The 21650-nt window shown below is 40.3% G+C and overlaps 1 protein-coding gene across 3 annotated transcripts in view; it reads left to right on the forward strand.

The window, feature by feature from the left end:
* LOC120514942 (interferon-induced protein 44-like) overlaps positions 1-21650 on the forward strand; it is a 65625-nt gene that overhangs the window by 17782 nt on the left and 26193 nt on the right. Inside the window, exons 3-4 of one of the 3 annotated variants that reach the window (XM_039735600.1) lie at positions 14097-14169; positions 20573-20768. In XM_039735600.1, the coding sequence (XP_039591534.1) occupies positions 14097-14169; positions 20573-20768 (269 nt within the window). Of the gene's footprint in view, positions 1-14096; positions 14170-20567; positions 20769-21650 lie in introns of all 3 variants that reach the window. The other 2 variants (XM_039735601.1, XM_039735602.1) reach the window with 2 other exon arrangements.

Here is a 21650-nt window from a genome sequence, read left to right on the forward strand (position 1 = left end):
ATAATGATGGAGTCCTGTCAGCACATTTCTGTATAAATGGGATTGATTTGATAAATTAGAACTAACCGAGGTAAGGACAGTGCCTGTAAGCCCAATGTCATTTTCCAGCCTGTGTAGTAAAATAAAATGGTCAATTGTATCAAACACTGTCTAACAACATAATCACAGTGGAGTTTCCATTATCAGAGGATATCAGAATGTCATTTACAACACGTGTTAGTGCCGTTTCTGTACTATGGCCAGTGTGGAAGCCAGATTGGAATTTCTCCAATAAATTGTGATGCATAAGGTGGGACTGAAGCTGATTAGCAACTACTTTTTCAAGTATTTTAGAGAGAAAAGGGTAAATTTGATATGGGTCACATATTAAGTATATGTTGGTCTAGGTATGACTTTTTAAGTAATAGTTTGTTCTCTGAAGTTCTGCCTGTGCCACACGCCAGTCCAGGTAAGATTGAGGAGATTAAAAGGCTTAATGCATGGCTCAAATCTTGGTGCAGGGTAGAAGGTTATTGGTTTATGGGGCATGGGGACTCCTTTTGGAACAGATCTCAACTGGAGGGACACCAATGTATTGGGGAGGTGTATGAGTAGACTAGTCGAGGATTGTTTAAACTAAGGATTGGCGGGGCAGGGAGTTTAGGACAGGCCAGGTTTAGATCTATACATGAAGGAAAAACAAAGGTGTAGAACTAAAAATGGATAGCAATGTAAATTGTAAGCAAACATTTAAATGTAGAAGGAGTAACACATTAAAAATAGCTTACCTTAATGCTAGAAGTATCAAAAATAAGGTAAGTGAGTTGGAGTTGTATGTAGCAGAGCATATTTGTGATGTTATAGCAATAACGTAAATCTGGCTAAATAACAAAGATGCGGATGAGTATAATGTAGAGGGATACATTTTTTAGGAATGATAGAACAGAAAAGTAGGCGGGGTTGCTTTAAGGGAACCGGACGTGATGTTCTTCAGATGTCAGAGTAGGTGCTGGAAGTGATATCCTTCTGGGCGCCGGAACTGGAAGTGATATTCTTCTGTGTGCCAGAAGTTACGTCATCTGTTCTAAATCAGACAGGTTTTCCCGCAGCTAGTCTGTAGAGATAATAGGAGAAGGTTTAGTCCACTCCGCCAACCCCTGGTCTGGCATGGAATTACCTTTGCTTGGTCCATAAAATGTCTTCCTGGTCGCATGTGTGTGACATGGCCCCCCTCCTCAACCCAGACCCATCGGGTCGCGCGTACCTGTTCGAGAAGTCGTGGCATTGAGAAAGGGCATCGGCATTGGCTTATAGTACACCACGGTGATAAACAACCGATACTTATCAGGCTGTAGATCTAAAAACCACCTTGTGACACGTGGATTGGACTCCCTATGCAAGGCCATCCACTGTAATGGAGCATGGTCTGTCACAAGAGTGAATTCACGCCCCAAGAGGTAATATCTCAGCTGAGTAATCGCCCATTTAATAGCCAAAGCTTCCCACTCCACTGCCACATACCTGGTTTCACAATCCAGCAGTTTCCAATTCAGGTACATAATGAGGTGTTCAACTCCATCGACACTTTGGCTCAGCACGGCTCCAAGACCTGTGTCTGAAGCGTCCGTCTGGAGGATGAAAGGCATAGAAAAGTCAGGCGCCTTTAATATAGGAGCTGACGTAAGGGCCATTTTCAGGTCACTGAATGCAGCCTCTGATGTCTCATCCCATACCATTTGATTAGGTCTCCCCTTCTTTGTGGGGTTTGTCAAGGGCATTGCTCTCTCAGAAAAATGGGGTACAAACCGGTGATCGTAACCCGCTAAGCTGAGAAAGGCCTGAATCTGCCTTTTGTTTATCGGACGGGGCCAATTCAAAATGGCATCTATTTTAGAACACTGTGGCCTCACCATACCCCGGCCCACTAGATAGCCTAAATATTTGGCTTCGAACCAACACAAAGTAGCATTTCTTCGGATTAATACGAAGACCAGCTTTTGCTAAACACCACAATACAGCTCAAACCTGTTGTAAGTGTTCCTCCCATGTGATGGAATAGATGACTATGTCATCCAAGTAGGCAGCACTATATGAATTATGGAGATGGAGCACTTTGTCCACCAGACGTTGGAATGTTGCAGGTGCCCAATGTAATCCAAATGGGAGAACACAATACTGCCAGTGCCCGCTAGGGGTGCTAAACGCTGTCTTTTCCTTAGCGGAGTCCGTTAAGGGAACCTGCCAGTACCCCTTAGTCATATCTAAAGTAGTCAAGAATTTGGCATTACTTAGGTGCTCAAGGAGGTTGTCCACTCACGGCATTGGACAGGCATCGAATTGGGAGACTCGGTTAAGCCGACGGAAGTCATTGCAGAACCTCCAGCTTCCATCAGGCTTACTGACCATGACAATAGGACTGGACCAGGGACTATAAATTTCCTCAATCACACCAAGGTCCAGCATGTGTTTGATCTCCACCTCCACTTCAGCCTTTTTTGCCTCAGGAATTCTGTATGGGCATTCTCGGACTATAACCGCAGGTTTCGTCACAATGTAATGCGCAACAAGGGAGGTCCATCCTGGATTTTCACGTACTACCTCAGGGACAGACAGGATAACTACTTCGAGCTCCTGTCGTTGTTGGCGAATCAGATTATCATTGAAATTAAGGTTTAATTTATGAGCAAAGAGAGAGTGGGGCTGTCCGGAGGAGGGCTCGAAATCCTTGTCCTTCCACGGTTTCAACAGATTGACAAGATAAATTCGCTCGCTGGGACGACGATTCGGTTGTTTCACCAAATCATCAACCAGTCCCTTCCTCTCCTTAATTTCACAGGGGCCTTGCCAATGAACCAGTAATTTGGAATGTAAGGTAGGAACTAAAACTATGACTTGATCTCCAGGGTGGAACTCCCAGAGACGTACCATGGGTATAGCATCAGACCCATTCTGCTTGCACCTTTTGCATATGTGTTTTCAATATAGGTCTGATCTTTTCAAATCTATCGCATAATTGTGCAATATATTCCAATATATTTGTTGATGGGAGGGCCTCTTCCTCCTAGCCTTCTTTTAAAATGTCTAATATGCCCCGGGGTTGTCATGCATATAGTAATTCAAAAGGTAAGAACCTCGTGGAGGCTTGTGGGACTTCCCGATATGGAAAAAGGATGAAGGGGAGGAGCTGATCCCAGTTCCTTCCATCCTCGTTGACTACCTCACATAACATTTTTTGAGAGTTTGATTGAACCTCTCTACAAGACAATTGGTTTGAGGATGATATACTGAGGTTTTTAAATGTTTAATTTGAAGTAGCTTGGCAGTCTCCCTGAACATCTGTGAGGTAAAAGGTGTCCTTTGATCCATCAGGATCTCTTTAGGGATGCCAACACATACAAAGACCCCTACTATTTCCCATGCGATAGCTTTTGAAGTAGCTGAGCGCAGTGGAACAGCTTCCGGAAACCGGGTAGCATAATCTACCAGGACCATTATGTACTTATGACCTCTGGCTGAGGGTTCTAGGGGTCCTACTATGTCAACCCCAATATGCTCAAAAGGGACATCTATTAAGGATAACGGAACTAGAGGAGCACAGTCCCTCCTAGGACTCTGCCTCAATTGACACTCCGGACAGGATGTACAAAAGCGGCGGACTTCCTCATTAATTCCAGGCCAAAAGAATCTGAGCTTAATCTGCTCAACAACAACAACAACATTTATTTATATAGCACATTTTCATACAAAAAATGTAGCTCAAAGAGCTTTACTTAATGAAGAATAGAAAAATAAAAGACATAGTAAGAAATTAAAATAAGGCAACATTAAATAACATAGAATAAGAGTAAGGTCCGATGGCCAGGGTGGACAGAAAAAACAAAAAAAACTCCAGACGGCTGGAGAAAAAAATAAAATCTGGAGGGATTCCAGACCGTTAGACTGCCTGACCAGTGCCCTCTGGGCATTCTACCTAACATAAATGAAACAGTCCTCTTTGTATTTAGGGTTCTCATGGAAGGACTTGATGATGATGGTCATGTAGACTTCTGGTTTTTAGTCCATCAATGTAGGAACATCATGATGCTTTGAGTAGGTGGTGGTGGCGCAGGTTCCACTTAAGTACGCTTCACATTGTAGCTGTGAGACTCTATGTTAAAGACGCAAGTACACCCGGGTTCACACAAGTCCCGTTCTGATACACCCAAGCCGGGTTCTGCCTTGAGGTGTTCTATTGCCTCGGCTAGCGAGACAATATCAGTAAAGCCCCAGGGCAGTTAGGCGATTTTTCCAGGCAGGGCACGAAGCAACAAAGCGCAGGCCACTTGCTCCACTATTTGATGGCTTGATTGTTTATGTGGTTGTTGCCACCTAACTACGTTAGCCCATAAAGCCATTGTCTGGTTTTTCACTGCTTTAGCAGGTTTATAGGTCCAGGCCATTAGGTTTTTCACCTGCCAGCCTGAGTTTTTCCCACCTTTATCAAAAGGCTTGCCTTTTGTGGGATATTTAGAGGAGGTCCCCTTACTCAAGAGACCATAATAAGTCCCCAATGTGTTCCCAGACGCACCAGGCTCTATCCTGTGGTTCCCGTTTCTACTCTTCCCTGGACCTTTAACAGGATGATGGGTTGAAACATAATCAAGCTTTCCCTGACTGACCCCCACTTAGTGATTCAGGAGAGGTACTTATCCTTCTGACTTTTCTTGCGCTGGGTGTAGTGTCTCGAGTCTTTATTTTGTTCTGACTTCTGTTCTCTTCAGGAGGTCACCATCCTGCCGACTACGCCACTGTAAAAGAATAGACTCGACACACTTAAAAAGGTTTGGGGCAGCCACCCGTAAATTATTCCTGGCTGTAAAAGATTCTTGAACTAGTACAGAGATGTTCTCTATACCGAGACCAAAACAGAACTGTCGATGGTTTGTCAAGATGGCAGTTTTAAGGGATTGGACAGGAAGTGACATAAGGGAACCGGAAGTGATGCTCTTCAGATGTAAGAGTAGGTGCCGAGAGTAATATCTTTCTGGGCGCCAGAACCGGAAGTGACGTTATCTGTTCTAAATCAGATTTTCCCGCGGGCTGGTCTGTAGAGATAACAGGAGAAGGTTTAGTGCACCCCGCCACCCCCTGGTCTAGCGTGGAATTACCTTTGCTTGGTCCATAGTCGCATGTGTGTGACAATATGTTACATGTAATTCAGGACAGATACATACCTAACATTGGAATTAATAGGAGATTAAAAAAACTTCACAGTGGATTAATAAAGATTTATAAAAGAAACTGCCAAGGAAAAATCTGTTTTTAGGCATGTAAGACTAACGACTGCAAAGTGAATCGTAGAGTGTATGAGAACATGAGGGCCGACCCAAGCAACTATAGGCCAGTAAGCTTAATGGGCTTCACAGGAAAATTTATGGAAGGAATTATTAAGGATAAGACTGAGTAACACATGGCAAGGACAGGGGTTATTCTGAACAGTCAGCGTGGGTTCAGAAGAGGGAGGTCGTGTTTTACTAACATGCTGGAATTCTATGAGGAGGCAACAAAAGGATACGAACAGAGTGGAGCAGATGATATTATTTATCTCGACTTTCCATGAGAGGTTGGGCATCAAATTAAAAGAAGTGGGAGTTCAGGGTGATGTTTGTAGATGGGTGCAGAATTGGCTCAGACACAGAAAGCAGAGGGTGATGGTGTGAGGAACATCATCAGAACTGGCCGATGTTAAGAGTGACCAGTAGGGGTCAGTGCTGAGGCTGCTGCTATTTTTAATATATATAAATGATTTTGTTAGGAATTTAAGTAACAAGCTGGGTAAGTCTGCAGATGATACCAAGACAGGTGGATTAGCAGATTATTTGGAATCCGTTACATCATTACAGAAGGACTTGGATAGCAGACAGGCTTGGGCAGATGAAATTTAATATCAGTAAATGTAAAGTATTACACATAGGAAGTAAAAATATTAGGTTTGAGTACACAGTGGAGGGTCGGAAAATCGAGAGACTACCTTATAAGAATGATTTAGGAGTCATAATGTAATTTAAGATATCAACTTCCAGACATTCTTCAGAAGCCAGGTTACATAGAACCTTGATGTGTGCAGTACAAGTCCAGGGAGGTTCTGCTCAACCTTTATAATGCACTGGTGAGGCCTCATCTGGAATACTGTGTGCAGTTTTGGTCTCCAGGCTAGAAAAAGTTTAAACTTGCAAATATTGTCCTACATTTTTAACTACCTTCTACGACTTGACCAATTGCACTCTTTACATTCGCTCCTAATACACTATAAATGTCCTCCATAATCAGTCTCTTCCTTGAAAAATCTCTGCTGTTGTGTACTGACTGCAAGGTATATCTATAAATGGATAGATAGATACTTTATTAATCCCAAAGGGTGATAACAATGAAAGTATAACAGACAATAATTTTGTATAATGTTAACATTTATCACACCCCTGGTGGAATTGAAGAGTTGCATAGTGTGGGCTCTCCTCAGTCTGTCAGTGGAGCAGGACGGTGACAGCAGTCTGTCGCTGAAGCTGCTTCTCTGTCTATCTGGAGATGATCCTGTTCAGTGGATGCAGTGGATTCTCCATGATTGACAGGAGTCTGCTCAGCGCCCGTCCCTCTGCCACGGATGTCAAACTGTCCAGCTCCATGTCTACCATACAGCCTGCCTTCCTCATCAGTTTGTCCTTCTTTATGCTGCCTCCCCAGCACACCACTGCGTAGAAGAGGGCGCTCGCCACAACCGTCTGGTAGAACATCTGCAGCATCTTAAGGACGCCAGTCTCCTAAGGAAGTATAGTCGGCTCTGTCCTCTCTTGCACAGAGCATCAGTATTGGCAGTCCAGTCCAATTTATCATCCAGCTGCACTCCCAGGTATTTATAGGTCTGTACCCTCTGCACACAGTCACCTCTGATAATCATGGGGTCCATGAGGGGTCTGGTCCTCCTATGATCCACCACCAGTTCCTTGGTCTTGCTGGTGTTAAGGTGTAAGTGGTTTGAGTCGCACCATTTAACAAAGTCCTTGATTATGTTCCTATACTCCTCCTCCTGCCCACTCCTGATGCAGCCCACCATAGCAGTGTCATCAGTGAACTTTTGCACGTGGCAGGACTCCGAGTCATATTGGAAGTCCGATGTATGTTGGCTGAACAGGATCGGAGAAAGTCCAGTCCCCTGCGGTACTCCTGTGTTGCTGACCACAATGTCAGACCTGCAGTTCCCAAGACGCACATACTGAGGTCTGTCTGTAAGATAGTCCACGATCCATGCCACCAGGTGTGAGTCTACTCCCATCTCAGTCAGCTTGTCCCTAAGGAGCAGAGGTTGGATGGTGTTGAAGGCGCTAGAGAAGTCCAGAAACATAATTCTTACAGCACCACTGCCTCTGTCCAAGTGGGAGAGGGTTCAGTGTAGCATATAGATGATGGCATCTTCCACTCCCACCTTCTCCTGATATGCGAACTGCAGAGGGTCGAGGGTGTGGTGGACCTGTGGCCTCAGGTGGTGAAGCAGCAGCCGCTCCATGGTCTTCATCTCATGTGACGTCAGGGTGATAGGCCGGAAGTCGTTTAGCTCACTAGAACGTAATATCTTTGGGACGGGGGTGATACAAGATGTTTTCCAAAGCCTCAGGACTCTCCCCTGTTCCAGGCTCAGGTTGAAGATGCGCGATAGAGGATTCCACAGCTCCAGCGCAGAAGCCTTCAGCAGTCGTGGCGATACTCCATCTGGACCTGCTGCTTTGCTGGCACAAAGTCTCCCCAGCTCTCTGCTTACCTGGGCTGCTGTAATTGTGGGTGGAGATGTCTCTCCTATGCTGGTATCAGCAGAAGCATGGGTGGAGGGTGCAGTACTCCGAGGTGAGAGTGGGTTAGGGTGGTCAAACCCGTTAAAGAAGTTGTTCATTTGGTTTGCTCTCTCCACGTCTCTCTCGATGGTGGAACCCCACTTCGAGCTGCAGCCAGTGATGATCTTCATCCCATCCCACACTTCCTTCATGCTGTTATTCTGCAACTTCTGCTCCTGCTTTTTCCTGCTCCTTCGCCACCCTGAGCTGGACTTGGAATTCCTTCTGCACGTGTTTGAGTTCATGCTGATCACCGCCTTTAAAAGCCCTTTTCTTCTGGTTCAAAAGGCCTTTGATGTCACTTGTAATCCACGGGTTGTTGTTTGCATAGCAGCGTACTGTTCTTACTGGAACTACAATGTCCATACAGAAGTTGATGTAATCAGTAGTGCAGTCAACAACCTCCTCAATGTTCTCACTATGTGACCCCTGTCGGATATCCCTGTCCGTAGTTCCAAAGCAGTCTCTCAGAGCCTGCTCTGCTTCAGGGGACCATTTCCTGAATGAGCGTGTAGTTGTAGGTAGTTCCCTCACTCTTGGTTTGTATTGAGGCTGAAGCAGAACCAGGTTATGATCGGCTTTCCCAAGCGCAGGCAGCGGGGTGGCGCTGTATGCGTCTTTAATGTTTGCATACAGTAGGTCGATAGTCCTATTTTCCCAGGTGTTACAATCCACGTACTGGGAGATTTCAGGTAATGTTTTGTCCAGCGTCACTTGTTTAAAGTCTCCAGCGATTAGCACAAGCGCCTTGGGGTGCTGCGTTTGTAATTTAACAACAGCAGAATGGATGACGTCACCCGCTATCTCTATGTAAATTTCAGTCAGGTATTAGAACAAATCACAGCACAGAAACTGCACTCATTAAAGTAGTAAATGACTTGGGTAAATGCAGGCAGAGGCCATTTATCTGTTCTCATCCTCCTAGATCTGAGTGCTGCATTTGACACCATTGATCACAACGTTCTTAGAAATCGCCTTAGTCAATGGGTGGGCCTCTCTGGAAGTGCCTTAAATTGGTTTGAATCCTACCTGGCAGGTAGAAAATTCTTTGTTAGTTGTGGTAATTACAACTCGAAGACACATGATATCCGATATGGTGTTCCACAAGGCTCTGTCCTGGGTCTGCTGCTCTTCTCAATCTACATGCTTCCGTTAGGTCAGATTATCTCAGGGCACAACGTGAGCTACCACAGCTATGCTGATGACACACAGCTGTACTTATCAATAGCACCTGATGACCCCGACTCTCTCGATTCACTAACACAATGTCTGACTTGTGTTTCTAATTGGATGAATAGTAATTTTTTCAAGCTAAATAAAGAAAAAACAGAAATTTTAGTGATTGTCAATAATGGAGACAATGAGGTTATTAGAAATAAACTTGATGCTTTAGGATAAAAAAGTCAAGATGGAGGTAAAGAACTTAGGGATAACTGTTGACTGTTACCTGAATTTTAAATCGCATATTAATCAGATCACTAGGACAGCATTTTTTCACTTAAGAAACACAGTTAAAGTTAGACCTCTAATATCATTGAAAGATGCTGAGAAATTACTTCACACGTTTGTTTTCAGTCGACTAGATTACTGTAACGCACTCCTCTCAGGACTACCCAAAAAAGACATAAATCATTTGCAACGAGTGCAGAATGCAGCTGCTAGAATCCTAACTAGGAAAAGAAAATCTGAGCACATCACTACATTGGTTACCTGTGTCATTCAGGATTGACTTTAAAATACTGCTTATGGTTTATAAAGCCTTAAATAATCTCACTCCATCTTATATATCGGAATGTCTGACACCTTATATTCCAAATCGTAACCTTAGATCCTCAAATGAGTGTCTGCTTAGAATTCCAAGAGCTAAATTTAAAAGAAGTGGTGAGGCGGGCAGGTGGCCTTCTGCTGTTATGCACCTCAAATCTGAAATAGCCTGCCAATAGGAATTCGCCAGGCTAATACAGTGGAGCAGTTTAAAACACTGCTGACCACACATTACTTTAACTTGACTTTCTTATAACTTCACTTTAACTTAATCCTGATACTCTGTATGTTCAATTCATCATAATAACTATTCATGGTGTCTCTAAAATCCGTACTGACCCCTACTCTCTCTTCTGTTTCTTTTCCCGGTTTTCTGTGGTGGCGACCTGCGCCATCACCACTTAATCAAAGCACCATGATGTCCTACATTGATGGATTAAAAGCCAATAGTCTACATAACCATCATCATCAAGTCCTTCCAAGAGAATCCTAAATACAAAGAGGACTGTTTCATTTATGTTAGGTAGAATGCCCAGAGGTGACTGGGCAGTCTCATGGCCTGGAATCCCTGCAGATTTTATTTTTTCTCTCCAGACGTCTGAAGTTTTTTTTTGTTTTTTTCTGTCCTCCCTGGCCATTGCAGCTTACTCTTGTTCTATGTTAATTAGTGTTGTCTTATTCTAATTCTTACTTTGTCTTTTATTTCTCTTTTCTTCATCATGTAAAGCACTTTGAGCTTCTGTTTGTATGAAAATGTGCTATAGAAATAAATGTTGTTGTTGTTGTTGTCTGCCCGAGGAGGGATATAAACAATTACAATGATGTGTCCAAACTCTCTGGGCAAATAGGGACGCAGAGTTCGATGTCCTTGCAGCAAGTGGAGATTTTGATGTTTACATGTCCAGAGCTGCACCACCTTGTGTTCACATAGAGAGCGACTCCTCCTCCTTTCTGCTTCCCGCAGGTATTTGTGTCTCTGTCTTCGCTAACTGTGCTAAACCCAGGTAAATCCACGTTAGCATCTGGGATGTTAGTTGTTAGCCACGTTTCACTAAAACACAGCAAACTGCATTCTCTGTAAGTCCTGACATTTTTCACCAGCGCAGCCAGTTCGTCGATCTTATTTGGTATTGAGTTCACATTTCCCTAGGATCACAGAAGGCACCGAAGTTTTGTAGCGCCACTTTCTCGATAGACGCTTGGCTTTTACCTTAGCGCCTTCTTACCTCGTCAGATAAATAGGGAACCACATTGGCACAGGCATTTGTTCTCAGCTCTTGAAGTTGACTACTTGAATAGACAAGTCTTGTGTAAAAATCCATGTCCAAGTAGTAAAAGTAGTAAAAAGTGTCCAGGGAATGAATCCACATAAAGAAAGTGGTAGGAGTGATCAGTGAAATAGAGAAAAATAGAGACAAAAAGGTAAAAAGATAAAGTCATACATGGAGCTGCTGGAATGGCTGTCACTCGTGGTGGCGCCAGATAAAAACACAGATAGATACTGTAGATAGAACTGTAAGGCACTACATGATAGATAGATAGATAGATAGATAGATAGATAGATAGATATAAAAGGCTTTGTAGGTGACATTGTGTTCCTTGCATATGTTTGTGAGGCTACAGTTTTGGTCTCATTAAATTTTCTGATACTCTTAGAATTATGGATTAAATACAGAGCTACCCTCTGAAAATTTTTCGAATACTTTACAATGAAACTTTCATTACAACAAAGTATTTTTATGGTCTCGACAGTTTCCCCATATGACACAAGTCTATAGAAATCTTGTTACTACGAAATCCATTCAGCAAATACTTTCATTACAACAAAGTGCCCAAAAGACCTTGAAATGCCTGAATGAATCATCCACAGAGCAGTTAGTTCTGTGGTCGCAGCTCAGTTGTGCACAACGATCTACAAACAGAAATATTGTAATTTTTTTTTCTTTCTTCGAACTTTCCTCGTACTGTTTTTTTTTTTTTTGCTGTTTTTTTTCGTGGTTTTCAGTGATACCTTTTGCTTATTTTTATTTTTTTATTTTTTTTTATTTATATTCATTTGAATAACATCCATTGGAATTTAACTCATTGTCACCCTCCTACAGAAACAGATGACACGAAAAAATGACAACAGTTCATATTAGGAAAAAAAAAACCCTTCAATTTCCACGGCTCTCGATTCCGGCAAAAAGAAAAAAGACGTTGCCAGTGAATTCGGAATTTTGCTATCGACACTGTCAACTTTCTTGAAAGACAGGTTAAAAAAAGAAGAAAAATCTCGGGTTGCAAACATATGTGAACTTCTGCAGTTGAAGACATCAAAATAGCCGTTTTTATGTGGTTCAGTGATGCTCATTCAAGAAACATTCTGTTAATGTACCACTCATTCAAGAAAATTTTTATCTGTTTATCTATTGCCAGGGCAACAACAGGCTCACAGCAGGTAACAGGATTACCAGGCCACTAACCTGGCCATGACCCTACCTGACTGCTGTGTCTGTGTATAGAAGAGTGGCAGATCACACTACAATAAATAACCACACTGTTCCTGTTTCAAGCTGAATAAAGTACTGAGACTCAGCCTCGTGTTTTGGTGTGCAAGACAGGGACTTGAAGCACAACCCCGATCTTTTATGATTTGCTTCTCTGGAGCTTCACTGCACCGCTGTGAACCTGCTGTTGCCCTGCCATGGCAACGAATAAACAATCTTCCACAGACACGGCAATCGCACTTCGTGACGCACTTCAGCGTATTGTCCCGTTGGGTGGGGACCCCAAAACAGTTCAGAAACCTTACAATATGAAGAAGAAGAAAAGGATGATTCGGCTTCTGAATGATAAATATGCTGCCCACATGCTTCCACATTTAGATAACGTTTGCATTGAATTCTTCCCAACCAATTGCACAGCAGTGCTTCAGCCACTGGATTTGAGCATCATTCACACCCTGAAAGTGTATTATCGCAAGGAAATGGTGAGAAAAATTCTCGTCAGCATAACTTGTAGACAAGAGGAGATTAAAATTAATGCAAAAGAAGCTATTGAAATGATTGCAGACGTCTGGATACAAGTTAAAGAAAGCACTATAGCTACAAATACAGAATCTTATTACAACAAAATATTTTTTAGGTCCCTGGCACTTCGTTGTAACAGAATTTACCTGTATTTTTTTCTGTTATTACTAATTACATTTTTTTTTAAATTTATTATCAAAAAAAGAAAGAAAGAAAGAAAGCCTGCCAATATGGCTCATTGGTTACATGATTTCTGAAACATTGGCTCTCAAGTATGTATTTTCCAAAAGAGTATTTTGGACAGATGTTGCTATGTGTAATTGCATGCCCCCTTGACATTCACAAATTATTAAACCACTATTTTGCTTCCAGTTTCTCTACATTGTACTCCCATCACTCATCTATCCTCTCTTAATTCCACAGGCTTTTATGTACAGATCTGACAGTGATTAAGCATTGTTGAACAGTTCTCATCTTCAGCTCATGGATATGCAGGCATTCTGCACTGCAAACAATTTGAAGTCTGCAGTTAGCAACAGTCTGCAGTCAACATTTTTCTGGATTTATAATTGCGTATTCAATTGCACCTGTCTGATGAATTACTTGTTATTCACTTTACAGGACACATATAGGTAAACAGTTATATCACATTTAAATCGCTTACAAAATTATTTGAACAGTCAAACAAAAAATAAAAAATCAGATATGAGCCAATAATCAGAACTGAGTCACATTCAATTGTAGTTCAAAATGAAAGGAGCAATTAATTGACCTGAGAATTCTGAACCTGGCTAAATTGTAATGCAGGAGACACAATACTCAAATATACTCTTGTATAATGATGGAAAATGTTATATAGAATCCATTTAATGCAAAGTAGGCATGAAAAGATACTACACAGCTGAGGTCCACTGTGTGGAATGGGGTCTTAGGACACTAAATGTTCTTCCTTCTGCTTGCAGATAATATGCTTCTGTTACCTGAAAGCTTTATGTGGTATAGCAATGGATTCTGTTTGCTGAGATTCAGGCTTTGAAGGGTTTTAAGTTGCTGAGGTGCTGTAGCTCCAGACTCAGAAATGATTCACTGGGGTCCATTGTAATGGTAACCATTTTATTTCAGTTTAGTTAGTCTTGGATGTTAAAGCTCTGCCCTGTCAGCCATCATGCTGAGTTTCTTTTCTCATTCAGCTTCTGCTGTCTCACTGTTGAGCTCTTATCAAGCACTAACTTCTATGAAATTAGTGAAGAGAGAGTAAATGTACTGCTTGACTGTGGCGTCTCAGAAATATTATGTACATTTTAACTAGGAATGACAACTTTAGTATTATAATAAACCCTGGAAAATGATTCTCATTAACATAACCATAGTGATTTTTACTAACCAGAGTGAGAGTGAGAGAATTTCATTATTCTGCAACTCCTACTATATGTGACAATTAATAAAACTCACTGTTATGTAATATTTAAATATTTTACAGAACCAGATGAAAACATATGCCAACCCCCACCACTGATACCTAAACCATGGAGAGAGGTGGAGTTCAGCATGCAGTAAGTCTATGAAGGGGATGTGTGCAAAATCAAGGGATATGGCAGATTGGAGGATAGACGTTATTTAAAATTACTGAAGAAAATAAAGTTGGGAGCTTTTCTTGATTATCTTTTCATGATGTGTGCTTTTCTGACACCAATTCTGCCATTAATATAAATGCATACAGTGTTTTACCAGCAAACATCAAGTAAGAAAGTTTCATTAACTTCACATAAAGCCTAAAGCTTATTGTGCCACAAAGCAAACTGTAAAGGGAGGACCAGGTGAAAGATGTGAAGAAACTAGCGAGATGTCAAAACGGCGAAGACTATAATTGCGGCTACAAAAGCCAAAATATTAAGATCAGGTCTAAACTCACTAGGACACTCCATAGTTATTCTGCTGTGTCTGGTAAAAAGTAAACCAAGGGTTAGGGTTAGGGTTAAAAAAAAAAAAAAGGGTGGAGTGGTGGCTCTGAGGCTAAGGATCTGTGCTGGTATCCCAAGGGTTGCTGGTTCAAATCCCTGTCACTGCCAAAAGAGATCCTACTCTGCTGGGCTCTTGAGCAAGGCCCTTAACCTTCAATTGCTCCAGGGGCGCTGTACAATGGCTGACCCTGCGCTCTGATCTCAAGGGGTATGCAAAAACTAACAAATTCCTAATACAAGAAATTGTATAAGGCAAAATAAAGAACAAAAAAAAAGGGTAAAGTGATTGATTTTCCTATTCAGGATCAGACTTCCTCTTGTTCTCCTGGGGCCTCATGCATAATGCCGTGCTTAGAACTCACACTAAAACATAGCGTACGGACAAAAGTGGAAAAAATGTGCGTATGCACAAAAAGATTGAGATGCACAAAACTGTGCGTATGCCAACTTCCACGGACTTCTGCTGCATAAATCCCAGTCAGTGTGAAAAGTAACGCACGTGTATGCGCCTGCCACCCTACCCCAGCTCCTCCCAGAATTTTGCATATTTTAATTTGTAAATGAATATATAAATTTCCTTTCCCTGTTCAGTGTTTCATTAAAAGACAATTGCAAAAGCACGTGAAAAAAAGAATTTCAGAAGGTAAAAACAAATTTATGTCAAGAACAGGGCATTCAGCCCAGCCTGGTTTGTCAGTCCCTGTTCACCTATATTATGCAAAATATCACTATTAAGTGCTAATCAACTATACTGTTTTGCAAATTAATTCACATTTTCTATATTTGTTTTTGAGTTAAAAAAAACTAAAAAAAAACTTGTGATGTTTGTGTGCAATGGCTTTAAATTGCTTCATTTATGCCACTGCTTTCTTGTACAACAGCTTTTTAAGTTTTAAGAATGTGATTTAAAGAACTCTACCACTCTGGCCTGATGTATTTCTATATATCAATTATTCCATAGTTATGGAACATAGAAACTAAATGAGAACTCACCACTTCTTTTATATTTTACTTTCAGAATATAGCAAGAAAAGCAGAAATTGAGGGTCTAAGGTTATGATTGGGAAGGAGACAAACATTCCAAGATACTGTATATGAATGTGCAAGATTATACAAAGCCTTTTGAATAATTAGCAAGTGTTTTAAAATTGATCCTGAAAGACACAGGCAGCCAGGGTACAGATGCTATTACTGGTGTATGTGTATGTGCTATATTTCTTAAATAAAAGAAAGCAGTTCTGCTGACATAATTAATATGATATTCAAAATCAAGTTCTGAATCTAAAGTAACACTAAGATTTTTTTTACCTTGGAATTTTCTGCTTATTTCTATTTTTTTTTTTTGTTTTTTTTTTTTCAATCTTTACACTTTTTATTGTAGCTGACAAAAAGTAGTTCTGTTTTCACCTTATTTAATTTAAGAAAATCACAACTTAAATGCTTAAAGCTGTGTAGACACTCTCTCATACAGTCCAGTGCTTTTGGATCATCAGGGCCTACAGATAAATAAAGATGTCTGTCACTTGTACAGCTGTGTTCACTTACATTGTGTTTTGAGATGATTTTCCCTAAAGGGAGCATGTTTAGGGAGAACAGTAATTAGATCAGAACTGATTTTTGTGAGACACTATATTCAATGTTATGTGTTTCCAGTATGCAGTTGTCAAGATTTACAAAGACATTTCTCTCTGTTAGATACGACTCAAACCAAGGTAAATCTCCATTATATAGTTCTACCCATTTTCTAAATCTATAATAAGTATCTTATGACCAAACATATCAAATGTTGCACTCAGATCCAGGAGAATGAGAATTGGTGCATTATTTGTTTTGGAATTTAGCTGTAAATTATTGACTATTTTACTAAGACATGCTATGGTTAGATCTAAAACCTGACTGAAATTTGCATTGTATAGACTTTTTATTTAAGTAGATGTTTAACAGCAAAAAGACCACTTTTTTCAATATTTTACTTAAGAAATGAAGAGTACTTAATACCACACCTACACTTTGCCCGCTAAGTCTTGGGAACCCCGTAACAGGCTGTCTCAAAGAAAAAGACAGTCTGTTGTGAAATTTCCAGTCGGGCAGTCTCGGCGAGAAGGTAGGTGTGACATCATACACATACAGCCAAATGTGTTCCCAGCGCCCCATGAGTAGTTGTGTATTGTGTGGATACTTGACATGAACAAAAAAAAGTGAGAAGTGGCGTCAGATTACACTGAAAGAAAAATTAACAATCCTAGAAAAAGTTGATTCTGGATTGAAGAAAAATGATGTGACGAAATCATTCAGAATTATGCCTTCAACACCGTCAACAATTCTGAAGGATCAAAAGAAAAAAAAACAGAAGACTAAGATCAGGCATTGGGACCTGAGCGACAAAAAATAAGCTAGTTTGTATTTCTATTTAAAAACAAAGTTACATACAATGTCTCGTTTCATTCGGCGTTTTCATACTTGCGTCTAAAGTCTCATTTTCAAATAAAATATTTTTTACCATTTAGGAAGCGCTGTTTTTTATACAGGTATTGTGAATCTTGATTAATTATTTTAGCTATATTGTTTGATAGAACCTGGGCACCTTGCCTCATAGAATGTATGTCATCGCTGCCTCTCCCAGAACAATTTGTAATTGTTCCTAAAAGCAAGGCCATACTCAATACAGAACGTCATCAGTTCATCAATAAGGAATAAAAAAAAAAGTCAATTGAAGGACTCCTCTGAGTTTTGGAGCTCAGGGAGCAGAGCAGAGATGACAACCTACACAGGTGACTTCCGGGTCCACTCACCAGCGATGTGGAGTACTGATCCAAAGTCCTTTTTCAGTACTACTGACTGCCAACTGTAAATGTTGTTTTTTCACCTAAACAATTCAGCATCAACATCTTTATGGTTTGTGAGCACAGATGGAGTTTTGTTAGCAATGTATCAAACAGACACCCAAATAAAACAGGATACAAATGTCTTCCGGTCAGAAGGTGCACAGTCCAGGTTTCAGACAATGCAGTGCCCCAAAATGACCACAGCAGTTTGGTGCACAGCTGACACCGAGTCTCAAAATGGTTGCTGAAGTGCAACATCAACATTTTCCTAGGCAATGGAGGTGGAGTTTGCAATTTCCATTGGTGCTCCTTCTCTCCATCCTGTGTGGGAGCAGAAAGAAAACAGATACTCACTGGCATCAGGCACAGCTGGGATGTGGATGAAGCTGGCAGGCAGTTGCTGGAGGGATAGACCAACTCAGGATGCTGTGCCACATCGCACTATTACATAGCTTTCGAGTGCTTGTAGCAAATGTAAAGCTTATTTATCTAATCCTCCAAAACCAACAGACAACACAACAAGAAAAGCGAGAAGCCAACACACAGAGCATAGGAAGTGATATCACAAAAGCTGTTAATTTAAATTGAGTAGAAAATCATATTTAAAATTCGATGTAAATACACTTAAGCCTGGGTCAGACTCCGGGTAATGTGTAATGATCTGCCATACAGAGTTAAGTCTCAATAACTCAGTATTCTACTGCCACCTAATGGAAACATAACATGCTGAAAAAAAATCATGAACGTTTCTATGCACTCCTCCACTTTATGGTAACTGTATGGTAACTCATCAGTATTTAAGGGTGAGGAGGAGCTTCAACAAAACAACAATGGCAAACAAAAAGCTGTAAAGCCAATTTTAAAACAAACTGAAGTTAAACTTTTGCTTGACTTGAATGGAGCGATAGTGATGAAGGCATCCGTTGGTCATCAGACATTGACATGGGCAACAAAACTGGCACGTGTGGTAGATTTCCAACCTGCCAAGTTTCAGTGAGGTTCATTTTTGGTGTTGGGTGGATACTACTACTGACAACACTGAAGCTCTTTGTTGCATATTTACAGGTAACCCAGTCTAAAGATGTCTGTTAATCATGATTTTCTGGTCTATATACAATTTGGCGATGGTAGTCTTGAGGAGAAAATAGCTGTTGAAATGAACCGCTGTGTTGAGCAGTGTCAGAAAGTCACAATAAACCATTTTCTTGTTGTCATCACTAAGAGCTTGTTGCTGTAAATGACGTGTCCTTTTCCTTCTCCTGTTACTCCAGTGCGTAGTGAGTTAAACAGCCCTGGTACTGGTCTACAACCAGTTGCAGACACCAATTTTTTGTGTTAGTTGAGTGAGTGTTGTTTCTTACTCGTTGTAAAATATGTGCATTTCACTATTAACAATTACTTTGATGAAGTTAATCACTCATCCTTTGCTTGACCAAGATTACTGTGTAAATGCAGACAGCTTCTGTATCCACCTGAACTGCTTGAGATTTTATTTCAAAGGAAAGCTGATGTATGCAGCATTGTACAACTAAACCACATTGTAATAGTGTTTAATTTCATGTTTAATTTTAAAGCACTTTAAAACAACAGGAGTTGAACACAAAGTGCTTTACAAACCATATATGAGATAATGCAAAAAATTAAGAATTTAAACAACAATAAATAATACAAATGACAAACATTTTTAAAATCAGGACAAAGGGTAAACAAACAACTCTGAAGCTGAGTTAAAAGTACTGTTTAATACATGATTTCAAAACAGGCAGTGAGGGATCCAGCCTAACATTCTCGGGGGTAAACCAAAACACAGTTTCAGAGCCAGGACAGAGAAAGACGAGTATCCTCTCTCTTTCAGTTTAGTTTTTTGAGCAGTCAACAAAACCAGATCAGCAGACTGGAGAGACCTTGCTGGGGGTGTACGGAATAATCAGGTTGTTAGGTGAGGACCATTCCTTTTACAGCTTTAAATGAAAAGATGCGAACCTTAAAATTTATCCTAAATTGTATTGGAAGCCAATGGAGGGATGCAGGTATTGGGGTGATGTGGTTATGCGTCTTAGTGCCTGTTAAGAGACGTGCTACAGCATTCTGTGCCAGCTGAAGGCTAGAGAGGGATGCCTGACTGACCTCAGAATACAGAGCAGTGATATGTCAGGTGATTCCAATTGAGTGAACATGTCAAGCTGAGTGACAAAAAGATTGCAATCAAGAGAAAGATATGACAAGAAATACGTCTGCCTTCTAAGCACTGTCCACATTGCAGCAACTGTCAATGTCCATGTCAGAGGAAATGTCGAAGTTACTATCTCTTAAATTGTGGTAGCCTACAATAATATAATAAGTGCTTCAATCATGTGAGTCAGGCACAGACATTGCATCCTGTCGTGTGCAAACAACAGTAAATAATATTTTGACATCTGCTCAGTGCATTTCTCATGAAGGACATGTGCTAAATCTGCGTCAGTACAGCAGTGGACACCAGACATATTTTCCTATAGTAATATGTTGACAGTTTGATATTTACATTTTTCTGTTTGACAGAATAACATTTTTTGCTGTTAAACAAAATTGACACTTTTGGCTTGATTTTCCAGGGTAAACATAATGCTAAGGACGCTACATGAAATATGTTCATACTAACAGTTTACATATTGATTTTCAGAGAAAGGACTTGGTGATTTCTTTTTGACTGGAAGGCACATGCTACAAAATTTCCTGGTGTGATAGTCAAACTGTATTAAAATGATTTCTAATATGTCTACTTAGGTCCTTTCACAGTAGTAACACAGACATGCATGCATTAGCAAAGCTTATTTGAGTTTAAAAAACAAAATACATTTTAGACAGTGCACAGATAATATTCACTCTTTTAAACTGAATAACAATTCTTAGCCCAAAAAGTAAAAGTAGTAGTGAAATGATTTGAAAACCTAAATACCAATGGCCGGCTTCAAGGCTTTCTGTCATCTTGATGTCTGGCTTAGAAGTGCTAAAGGCACCATTCATAGTGTAGACTGAGAACAGGAGATGTGCTCATTGGTCTGCTCATACCCACTCAAAACTTTGTAAAATTAAGAAACAAGAAATATTTCCTCATAATAGAAAATCACATACTTTACACTTAACAAATGTTTTATTCCTTCTACTGTTCCATATCCTTTTTTGGACAGAAAAAAGACTGAACTCTTGGAGGAGATAAAAAAATATGAAACACTGACTGATGCTGTGGAACAGCCCAGAATTCTGCTGGCTGGGCAGGTTCAAGCTGGAAAAAGCAGCTTCATCAACTCTGTTAATTCCATCTTCAGAGGATATCCGATATTCCAGGCTACAGTTGGTTATGGAAAAAAAAGTGTGACCAAAAATGTAAGTGGGGGTAGGGTGTACTTGTATAGGGGTGGGAGATGAAAAGAGGGCTTTCAAAGAAATCTAAGCTTTAATTCCTGATTTAAACTTAATTTTATTTATTTATTTAACATTTTATTAATTCTATTAAAATCAGATAGCATTCCATACATGTAAATCAGGTTTAACAAAACTAGGTTCGAAACTAATGGACCCTGAGCCATGAGAAAGAGAGCTAGGTTAGCAGAGTAAAGCTTTAATAATACTAAAAGTATGTAAATAAATAAATGAATAAAAATAAACAGAATAAAAAACAGAGGATATAATCCACTTTCTCAATTTAAATGCTTATTCTAAAATGTTATTGATCAGACGTTTTGTACAGAGCCTCTAAGTGAGAATTAGATTTTTTCCAGTTTTAGGTAATATATAACATCAGCTTATCCAATGACTATAAAGAGGTGAGTTAGGATTCTTCCAGTTAAGCAGGATAAGTGTACGTGCCAATAGTGTAGTGGAGGCATTTATTCTGAGTGAGTGAAGCACTGTTGGTTTGTTAGTATATTGGTGATAACTTGCATTTATTGGGGTACAGAGCAAGTAATATAAAGAAGTACTACAGGATTTTATTTGTATTCCGGACCAAGCCTGTGTATGTTCATCTATTTGTGTCCATGGCCAGGTTTTTATAGCTTGTATATTCACCACCTAGTAATAAAAGTGAACGTTAGGTAGAGCCATGCCACCTTCTGCCCTAGGAATTTGTAGGGTCTCTCTTTGGATATGTGGATGTTTTGAATTCCAAATAAATGAGGTTACCTAATTTCTTAAAAATGATTTATTTATGTAAATTGGAATGTTTTCAAATAGAAAGAGAAGCTTAGGAAGAATATTCATCTTAAC

The sequence above is a fragment of the Polypterus senegalus genome, chromosome 14 (assembly GCF_016835505.1).
Source record: "Polypterus senegalus isolate Bchr_013 chromosome 14, ASM1683550v1, whole genome shotgun sequence".
NCBI classification, from domain to species: domain Eukaryota; kingdom Metazoa; phylum Chordata; class Cladistia; order Polypteriformes; family Polypteridae; genus Polypterus; species Polypterus senegalus.